Source organism: Silene latifolia, chromosome Y, assembly GCF_048544455.1.
Source record: "Silene latifolia isolate original U9 population chromosome Y, ASM4854445v1, whole genome shotgun sequence".
Lineage (NCBI taxonomy): Eukaryota > Viridiplantae > Streptophyta > Magnoliopsida > Caryophyllales > Caryophyllaceae > Silene > Silene latifolia.
In genome coordinates, this window is record NC_133538.1 from 290,359,265 (window position 1) to 290,370,563 (window position 11,299).

At 40.4% G+C, this 11,299-nt stretch overlaps 1 protein-coding gene across 1 annotated transcript; it reads right to left on the bottom strand.

Moving 5' to 3' along the window:
• Positions 1–6,969: 6,969 nt before the first annotated feature.
• Positions 6,970–8,701, bottom strand: LOC141630911 (protein FAR1-RELATED SEQUENCE 5-like). Its single transcript, XM_074443651.1, has 4 exons — positions 8,698–8,701; positions 8,421–8,543; positions 7,576–8,331; positions 6,970–7,451 (listed from the first exon to the last, which is right to left on the bottom strand). Exons 1-4 carry the CDS (start codon positions 8,699–8,701, stop codon positions 6,970–6,972), a joined length of 1,365 nt encoding a protein of 454 aa, XP_074299752.1.
• Positions 8,702–11,299: the final 2,598 nt, after the last annotated feature.

Below are 11,299 nucleotides of genomic sequence, written 5' to 3' on the forward strand. Positions count from 1 at the left end.
TAGTTAGTAGTATCTAACATAGCTTTTTCTGCAAAAAATTGCAGGGTGTTAAGGTTGCTTCAGAAACAAAGAATTGCATTCGCTGCCCCTATCTTAAGATGCACTATATGCCTGCTAATGGACGCACTATTGATAAGGTAATCGGGTTTGGACAATGGTTATGAATTGTATATATTCAGTGTCACATGTTATGTGACATCCATTAATTTATGTTGCAGGTGTTTTGGACAATTGGTAATAAAGATGGTGATCATTGGTTTGCTTTACTCTCTGATGTAAAGAAAAGGAAAAATTATATATTAGATTCACTTAAGCCAAAAGCAGCTACAGAGCTTCGAGAGCGAAATGAATATGTGGAAGAGATTGTAAGTTTTTTCTTACTTAGCAGCTTTTTAAATTAGTAGATTAACTTGCAGCGCTCTTGAGACCATTATCATGTCAGGTCTACAATGTTGCAAATGTTCTCGCCAACCAACCTGGGTATGGACACCTTAGTCAGATGGTCTTGTTTACAACTACCAATTTCACTGTCCCTCAGCAAGACAATTTGTTAGTTTCCGACTACATTATTTTTTTTTTCCATAGCAAAATTTATTCACATCACTATACGATCTAATTTTATGTTCTTGCGCAGGAATGACTGTGGATTGTTTGTTATTAAGTTCTTAGAAGCTGTAACAACTGATGAGACTTTATTGAAAAACAAAAACCACTACAAGGTTTGAATTAAATTAATTCAATGTTACATCTTTTGTAACATTCTATATGAAATTGAAGCTAATCTATTTTTTTCCCTAGGATATGGCTGCTTATCGACAGTATATTATGCTTGAACTTTTAAAATGGGACAAGAATACAGTAACGGTAACATTTTGATGAGTGTACATATTTAATAGTCCTCATTTTAATTGACCTAGCCTCATAACACTATGGCACCCATTTAGACACTTTTCTTATGATTTGATTTTTATGCAGGTCTTCAAGTTAGGTTGAATTTCAATGTTGCGGTTGATGAATGTTAAAATAACAAATTCATGTCTTCATATGAGATGGCCGGAAGAAATTTGTCAAAGCTTTGTTATAGTTTCTCTAATTTTTGATGTCTTTAATGTTGCCAAGTTTTCCTCCTCATTTATGACTCGTTCATATGTTTTGGCCTTCTAGATGTGTACTTCATTCCCAAACTAGTATTATGATTCCTTTGTATGTCCAATTAGAATGGCATGGCGCGCTTTCGCCCGTACGCTTTGTAAAAACTTGTCAAAGTTACGGTGACGGAATTCCTTGTTTAAACCCTTTTACGTACTAGCCTTGGGTTCGTTTAAACCCTTTTACGTACTAGGTACGTTTTGAAATAGCCTTGGGTTCGTTTTACATATATTGTGGGTACGTTTCGTCTAAATAACCCATTCCCGATAACAAGGGAAAGGGTTTAGGGTTGGATTAGGCGGACCAGCGTTAGCGGTCCGCCTAATCCAACCCTAAACCCTTTCCCGTCCCGTTTTAGGATACCCGCCTCCCGTTTAAACCCTTTTACGTACTAGGTACGTTTTGAAATAGCCTTGGGTTCGTTTTACATATATTGTGGGTACGTTTCGTCTAAATAACCCATTGCCGATAACAAGGGAAAGGGTTTAGGGTTGGATTAGGCGGACCCGCGTTAGCGGTCCGCCTAATCCAACCCTAAACCCTTTCCCGTCCCGTTTTAGGATACCCGCCTCCCGTTTAAACCCTTTTACGTACTAGGTACGTTTCGAAATAGCCTTGGGTTCGTTTTACATATATTGTGGGTACATTTCGTCTAAATAACCCATTCTCGATAACAAGGGAAAGGGTTTAGGGTTGGATTAGGCGGACCCGCGTTAGCGGTCCGCCTAATCCAACCCTAAACCCTTTCCCGTCCCGTTTTTGGATACCCGGTCCCCTCGGAAAGGGGTTCAGCCTTCCCCTTTTAGGGGGTTCGATTGATTACCGTTTGATAACAAGGGAAAGGGTTTAGGGTTGGATTAGGCGGACCGCGTTAGCGGTCCGCCTAATCCAACCCTAAACCCTTTCCCGTCCCGCTTTAGGATACCCGCCTCCCGTTTAAACCCTTTTACGTACTAGGTACGTTTCGAAATAGTCTTGGGTTCGTTTTACATATATGGTGGGTACGTTTCGTCTAAATAACCCATTCCCGATAACAAGGGAAAGGGTTTAGGGTTGAATTAGGCGGACCCGCGTTAGCGGTCCGCCTAATCCAACCCTAAACCCTTTCCCGTCCCGTTTTAGGATACCCGCCTCCCGTTTAAACCCTTTTACGTACTAGGTACGTTTCGAAATAGCCTTGGGTTCGTTTTACATATATTGTGGGTACATTTCGTCTAAATAACCCATTCCCGATAACAAGGGAAAGGGTTTAGGGTTGGATTAGGCGGACCCGCGTTAGCGGTCCGCCTAATCCAACCCTAAACCCTTTCCCGTCCCGTTTTTGGATACCCGGTCCCCTCGGAAAGGGGTTCCGCCTTCCCCTTTTAGGGTTCAGTTACGGTTCCCGTTTCGATAACAAGGGAAAGGGTTTAGGGTTGGATTAGGCGGACCCGCGTTAGCGGTCCGCCTAATCCAACCCTAAACCCTTTCCCGTCCCGTTTTAGGATACCCGCCTCCCGTTTAAACCCTTTTACGTACTAGGTACGTTTTGAAATAGCCTTGGGTTCGTTTTACATATATTGTGGGTACGTTTCGTCTAAATAACCCATTCCCGATAACAAGGGAAAGGGTTTAGGGTTGATTAGGCGGACCGCGTTAGCGGTCCGCCTAATCCAACCCTAAACCCTTTCCCGTCCCGCTTTAGGATACCCGCCTCCCGTTTAAACCCTTTTACGTACTAGGTACGTTTTGAAATAGCCTTGGGTTCGTTTTACATATATTGTGGGTACGTTTCGTCTAAATAACCCATTCCCGATAACAAGGGAAAGGGTTTAGGGCGGTCCGCCTAATCCAACCCTAAACCCTTTCCCGTCCCGTTTTAGGATACCCGCCTCCCGTTTAAACCCTTTTACGTGCTAGGTACGTTTCGAAATAGCCTTGGGTTCGTTTTACATATATTGTGGGTACATTTCGTCTAAATAACCCATTCCCGATAACAAGGGAAAGGGTTTAGGGTTGGATTAGGCGGAACCGCGTTAGCGGTCCGCCTAATCCAACCCTAAACCCTTTCCCGTCCCGTTTTTGGATACCCGGTCCCCTCGGAAAGGGGTTCAGCCTTCCCCTTTTAGGGTTCAGTTACGGTTCCCGTTTCGATAACAAGGGAAAGGGTTTAGGGTTGGATTAGGCGGACCGCTAACCCCAACCCTAAACCCTTTCCCGTCCCGTTTTAGGATACTCGGTCCCCTCGGAAAAGGGTTCACCCTTCCTCTTTTAGGGTTCAGTTACGGTTCCCGTTTCGATAACAAGGGAAAGGGTTTAGGGTTGGATTAGGCGGACCCGCGTTAGCGGTCCGCCTAATCCAACCCTAAACCCTTTCCCGTCCCGTTTTAGGATACCCGGTCCCCTCGGAAAGGGGTTCACCCTTCCTCTTTTAGGGTTCAGTTACGGTTCCCGTTTCGATAACAAGGGAAAGGGTTTAGGGTTGGATTAGGCGGACCCGCGTTAGCGGTCCGCCTAATCCAACCCTAAACCCTTTCCCGTCCCGTTTTAGGATACCCGCCTCCCGTTTAAACCCTTTTACGTACTAGGTACGTTTTGAAATAGCCTTGGGTTCGTTTTACATATATTGTGGGTACGTTTCGTCTAAATAACCCATTCCCGATAACAAGGGAAAGGGTTTAGGGTTGGATTAGACGGACCCGCGTTAGCGGTACGCCTAATCCAACCCTAAACCCTTTCCCGTCCCGTTTTAGGATACCCGGTCCCCTCGGAAAGGGGTTCACCCTTCCTCTTTTAGGGTTCGATTACGGTTCCGTTTCGATAACAAGGGAAAGGGTTTAGGGTTGGATTAGGCGGACCGCGTTAGCGGTCCGCCTAATCCAACCCTAAACCCTTTCCCGTCCCATTTTAGGATACCCGCCTCCCGTTTAAACCCTTTTACGTACTAGGTACGTTTTGAAATAGCCTTGGGTTCGTTTTACATATATTGTGGGTACGTTTCGTCTAAATAACCCATTCCCGATAACAAGGGAAAGGGTTTAGGGTTGGATTAGGCGGACCGCGTTAGCGGTCCGCCTAATCCAACCCTAAACCCTTTCCCGTCCCGTTTTAGGATACCCGTCTCCCGTTTAAACCCTTTTACGTACTAGGTACGTTTCGAAATAGTCTTGGGTTCATTTTACATATATTGTGGGTACGTTTCGTCTAAATAACCCATTCCCGATAACAAGGGAAAGGGTTTAGGGTTGGATTAGGCGGACCGCGTTAGCGGTCCGCCTAATCCAACCCTAAACCCTTTCCCGTCCCGTTTTTGGATACCCGGTCCCCTCGGAAAGGGGTTCACCCTTCCTCTTTTAGGGTTCGATTTACGGTTCCGTTTCGATAACAAGGGAAAGGGTTTAGGGTTGGATTAGGCGGACCGCGTTAGCGGTCCGCCTAATCCAACCCTAAACCCTTTCCCGTCCCGCTTTAGGATACCCGCCTCCCGTTTAAACCCTTTTACGTACTAGGTACGTTTTGAAATAGCCTTGGGTTCGTTTTACATATATTGTGGGTACGTTTCGTCTAAATAACCCATTCCCGATAACAAGGGGAAAGGGTTTAGGGTTGGATTAGGCGGACCGCGTTAGCGGTCCGCCTAATCCAACCCTAAACCCTTTCCCGTCCCGCTTTAGGATACCCGCCTCCCGTTTAAACCCTTTTACGTACTAGGTACGTTTCGAAATAGTCTTGGGTTCGTTTTACATATATTGTGGGTACGTTTCGTCTAAATAACCCATTCCCGATAACAAGGGAAAGGGTTTAGGGTTGGATTAGGCGGACCCGCGTTAGCGGTCCGCCTAATCCAACCCTAAACCCTTTCCCGTCCCATTTTAGGATACCCGGTCCCCTCGGAAAGGGGTTCACCCTTCCTCTTTTAGGGTTCGATTACGGTTCCGTTTCGATAACAAGGGAAAGGGTTTAGGGTTGGATTAGGCGGACCGCGTTAGCGGTCCGCCTAATCCAACCCTAAACCCTTTCCCGTCCCGTTTTAGGATACCCGCCTCCCGTTTAAACCCTTTTACGTACTAGGTACGTTTTGAAATAGCCTTGGGTTCGTTTTACATATATTGTGGGTACGTTTCGTCTAAATAACCCATTCCCGATAACAAGGGAAAGGGTTTAGGGTTGAATTAGGCGGACCCGCGTAATCCAACCCTAAACCCTTTCCCGTCCCGTTTTAGGATACCCGTCTCCCGTTTAAACCCTTTTACGTACTAGGTACGTTTCGAAATAGTCTTGGGTTCGTTTTACATATATTGTGGGTACGTTTCGTCTAAATAACCCATTCCCGATAACAAGGGAAAGGGTTTAGGGTTGAATTAGGCGGACCCACGTAATCCAACCCTAAACCCTTTCCCGTCCCGTTTTAGGATACCCGTCTCCCGTTTAAACCCTTTTACGTACTAGGTACGTTTCGAAATAGTCTTGGGTTCGTTTTACATATATTGTGGGTACGTTTCGTCTAAATAACCCATTCCGGAATAACAAGGGAAAGGGTTTAGGGTTGATTAGGCGGACCCGCCTAATCCAACCCTAAACCCTTTCCCGTCCCGTTTTAGGATACCCGTCTCCCGTTTAAACCCTTTTACGTACTAGGTACGTTTCGAAATAGTCTTGGGTTCGTTTTACATATATTGTGGGTACGTTTCGTCTAAATAACCCATTCCGTATTATAATGTCGTCTTCGATGTTAATATGATTTACCCGACTATTTTGTCGAAGATAAAAAAAAAATACTCACATATCGAGAAAAATACATGGCGAAATGGGTGTGTAAGTTGCTCTTGATATAAATCACAGAGAAACTATTCCGCCCTTTTCCAAACCAAGAAAACAGCACTGAAGCGAAAATGAGAAGATGGCATAAGAAGAATCGACTAAAACTTGAAGTATCCAAATCTATCTTTGAACACGATGATTTCGTGTATCATTATCCCTTGTATTAGTTGCCCTTGGGAGTATTAGAGGTCGACAGCATAACAGAGCAAAGAGCAACTCCACGACAAATAACATCATGCTTAGCCACACAAATTTATCCACCGAAAATGAGAATAATGATTCAAATTGAAACGTAACTAATAGACGTGACAACACACGCCAACAGCTAACATTTACAAAATACAATATCCATTCAAATCAAAGCTTCCTCCTACATTTGGACAGTTACAAAATATAATATCAAGGTACCTAAACAAGACAAACTAACTCAGAAGCTGGCATCGTAGAAAAAAGGAACAATTTATCCACCGAAAATGAGAATACTAATTCAAATTCAAACATAACTAATAGAGGTCAAAACATACGCCAACAGCTAACATCAACAAAATACAATATCCATTGTAGTCGTCGGCTGTTACACCCTTCTGGCTACAATTGCTGCGCATCCCAATCCACAACTGTTTCATTGACAATACCTACATCATCAAATCATGTAAAATATCATTAATACTTTGTATATATGCCCTCTTCCACTAATATGTAAATTTTTAAAAAAACAAGCAAATCCCTAGGCAATGAAATGCTAACTCTTGGAAGGATCTCGGGCCAGTTCCAGTTCGAGCTGATATACGCAGAGGTTGGGGTGTGGCCTTCAAATCCCTAGGCAATGAATTACTAGCTATAGGAGTATCGAACATGTCTCCCTCAGGACGTGGAATGACTACATTCACTTGTTGCCCTAACCCTAAACTAGAAACAATGGAGTGGAAAATTCTGGATGACGTGGAATGACTACATTTCTTTTCTATAGAAAGGGGAGTTGATAATATAGGAGAGGAGTTTTTAGAATCAGCAGTTAATTTAGAATGCTTCCAGCCTTGAGCATCCATTGCTGACTGAAAGCGCATCCAAAACTGAACAAGTGATAGGTTGGGGTTGGTGAAGTTCCCCGAAGAAACTATTCTCTGATTCTGACCTTGAAGTTGTCCTTAGAAGCCCACCCATATAAGTGTCCCGAAAATATGCAGGAATCCATAATTTGCGGTCCTCAAACATGGATTTCAGCCACTCATTTCCAGACAAATCATGTTTTTCCATAATTGAACACCAGCTCGACTCAAATTCAGTTGGCTCAATATCTTCATTCCAAACAATAGAACTTATTTCTTTTAGAAAGTCTGTGTCTTTGTAAATGGTTGAACCAACTTTGTCAGGCAATTTTTTCATGATATGCCACATACAGAATCTGTGTGTTGTGTTGCCTGAAAACACATTTTTAACCCCCGCTTTAATACCGGACATTGGTCGAGAATCAGAGTAGTAGGATAACACCCACCCATTGCCTTCATAAAATTGTCAAAAAGCCAGGTAAAAGACTCTTCATTCTCCCGCATTATCAAACCGGCCCCATAAAAGTGACACATTTTTTATGGTTGTCAACCCCCGTAAAAGGACAAAACACCATACGGTATTCATTAAAATCGAATGTGGTGTCAAAAGACACAGAATCACCAAAGAGTGCATAGTTCTTAATTGCAATTGGATCAGCCCAGAAAACCTTAGTGAGTCTTTTATCGTCATCAACATCAAAATCAAAGTAAAATGAGGGACACCTAGCTCTTTTTTGCATGAAGCCCTCTATCAGCATTTCCGCATCATATTCTTTGATGTATTTCTTTACATCCCTTGAAAAATTCTTAAAATCTTCTAAGGAAGCCCCTACGTTTTTATATCCCCTAACGTACTCTTTAAACATTCGAAATGTCTTCACAGGCCCCTGGTTAACACGTGAGTTATCCATTATCATTTTCGTATGCACAAGGTTGAGCTTCCTATATGACTTTAAGTGAACCATTGTGGCTTGAGTTACCATTGCATGTGAGTGCACCTCGATAAATTCATACACCTCATACTCACCAGCAGGAAGTCTCTTAAACTTAATCTTGGCAGTACACCCAACTCTTGTTATTGCCCTCCTCCTTTTTTGCCCACCATGCTGCCTATTACCTTCTTTGTTACACACACAGCTCTTATGTGTAGTAACTCCTTGAATGATTTTACTTGAATCCAATCTCGGAATAAAGCCACAAGCTTTGGCATATGCTTTGTAGAAATCCAACCCTTGCTCCAAATTCTCAAATTTCATTCCAACAAATGGTTTAAGCTCTTCTGAACAATGAGGCACTCCGTGAATCTCACTACTAGCAACAACTTCCGGGCTATCTGGAAGACTCAAATTAACAACAATTACTTATAAACTGCCGTCTTGCTTCACACTAACAAAATGCAATAAATAAAACTAAATGATTTACCTGGCACATCATTCACTAATGGCACATCATTCACTAATAATTGATCTGGACAATTAGTAAGCAATAATATATCTTCTTCTGGATTTGTTGAAATATCCATGTCATTAGTATCACCAACTATAGCTGCAGAAACAACGAATGGCCAAATGAGCACTTATTCGCTAATAATTTTGAAATAGTCTTAGGTTCATTTTAAACCCTTTTACGTACTAGGTACGTTTTGAAATAGCCTTGGGTTCGTTTTACATATATTGTGGGTACGTTTCGTCTAAATAACCCATATTTTAGTAGCCTCTTTAAGCTGATTACAACTCACCAGAAGCCTAATACGTGAGCGTAAAATAAGAAAAGACGGCGATTAAAAGAGCTAATACGTGAGGTTCATGAGGGTACGTTTCGAAATAGTCTTAGGTTCATTTTACATATATTTTACTAAGAAAAGACGGCGATTAAAAGAGCTGAAAAGACGGCGATTAAAAGAGATCTCAATAAGAAAAGACGGCGATTAAAATTTTTCAGATTTATCATGAGGATTATTTTACGCTCACGTATTAATTGCTGTTAATCTTTCTGGACATAAGAGCTGCACTGAGTTGTAATCAGCTTAAAGAGGCTACTAATGGTACGCTACTGTCTGTAATTCAGACGCTCTTGGCTGCACTGAGTTGTAATCAGCTTAAAGAGGCTTGGTCCATCTGGGGCTACAAGTCCCATCTTGATGAACTCAGCAGTGTTGTTGCTACCGTTAAGAAAGTGCTCCTTGACGCGGAGGCCAAGTATGATGAGTTGTCCCACGAAACACGGCTCTATGTCCAGGAGCTCGGGGATGCTCTATATGATCGATGATTTGCTTGACAAATTTGTCACTCTTGCTAAGCAAAAACAGCTCATGGAGGATGATAAGTTTACTAAGAAGGTGCGACTTTTCTTTTCCCATTATAATCAGATTGGTGTTGCATATAATATGTGTCAAGGGGTTAAAAAAATCATGCATAAGCTAGACGGTATACAATCATGAAAAGATCACCCAAGCATTTCCCCTGAGGTTATGGGTTTCTGTCTCGACCATGATCGAGTCAAAATTAGATGTGAAAACAATCCTTACACACAACCAAACAAAAAAAGATCTCTTTTCGATTTTATGAACCAAATTTGCGCCATCTCTTTTTAATATAAAATGCGAGTAATCAATGCAAAAAGAGTGAAAGAATTCGTACCATCTACCATTTGGGAATCATCTTCATCATTTACGGTTTGATTATTGAGGCATGTTCTTGAGTACAAACATCCGCAATTAAAATCACAATAGTATCTTAGTAAGTGCATCTAAAAATCTGCAATTAAAATGTTAATCGCACAACAAAATGAAGAATTTGTACATGAAGTTGAAGAACAATTGGTTGAGACTGTTACCATCTTTAAAGAATTTAACCCAATTGAAACCCTAAAAAAACGATTTGAATTTTTCGGTTATTACAAACCCTAATTTATCAAACAATTTGAAATTTCTTCATAAAATTAACCTCATAAACTACTCTACAATCCATATATGTGCATTTATCTAAAATACCAAATCAATTAAATGTAAAATTTTCGATTAAATTATTTTATGAAAAAATAAAAAGAATTGAAGCTAACCTTGTTTGATGAATTAATGATGAGTGAATGTTGTAAATCTAGAAGCTTGTTTCGTAGAGTATAGTGATGGTAGAAACTAGTTTACCAAGAAGAGAATCGCGAGAGGTTGAAGAAGAGAACCATGGAAGCTGTTTCTTGTTTTGTGGAAGAAGATTGAAGCGCGTAAGAAAACATAACAGTGTATAATGGGTTGGTTCGTACGGTTCGTACCGTAAGTTAGTTCGCACGGGATCCCGCCCCTATATATATATATATATATATATATATATATATAGAGAGAGAGAGAGAGAGAGAGAGAGAGAGAGAGAGAGGGGGGGGGGGGGGGGGGTTCTGTGAGTCCTCCTCTCAAATTGAGTCCATAAGTCCCTTTAAGGGGTTTTGGATGGACTCAATGAATGGTTGAGATGCATTTGATTAAGGGCTATTAAAATGAAAAGGAAAAAAATGTGGATGGTTGGATTGAGATGGGTGGTTGAGATTGAAAATAACAAAAAAAAAAATTACCACTAATCAAATTTCTATACACTAATTAATTTTTCTTTCACTCTCTAGCCCCTAATTAATCAGTTTTGAGTTTTAGATTTCAGGAGTGTAAATGTAATGTTGTATGAGTTTTACAAGTGTAAATCTAATATTTTACGAGTGTAAATGTAACATTTTAAGAGTGTAAATTTGATTTTTTGTGACGGAAATTTTGAATTTATATAATTTTAACATTTTACAAGTGTAAATTTGATGTTTTACGAGTGTAAATGTAACATTTTAAGAGTGTAAAATTGATTTTTTGTGACGGAAATTTTGTATTTATATAATTTTAACATTTTACAAGTGTAAATTTGATGTTTTACGAGTGTAAATATAACATTTTAAGAGCGTAAATTTGATTTTTTTTTTGTGACGGAAATTTTGTATTTATATAATTTAACATTTTACAAGTGTAAATTTGATGTTTTACGAGTGTAAATGTAATATTTTAATAGTGTAAATTTGATTTTTTGTGACGGAAATTTTGAATTTATATAATTTTAACATTTTACAAGTGTAAATTTGATGTTTTACGTGTGTAAATGTAATATTTTAAGAGTGTAAATTTGATTTTTTAAGAGTGTAAATTTTGAATTTATATAATTTTAGCTGTACACGTATTTTTACGGAGTGTTTTGGACAACATTAATCGGGAATTATTTCAACATAAAACGATGTTTAAAATAAAAATTGCGTGTATTTGTGCGATAAATATA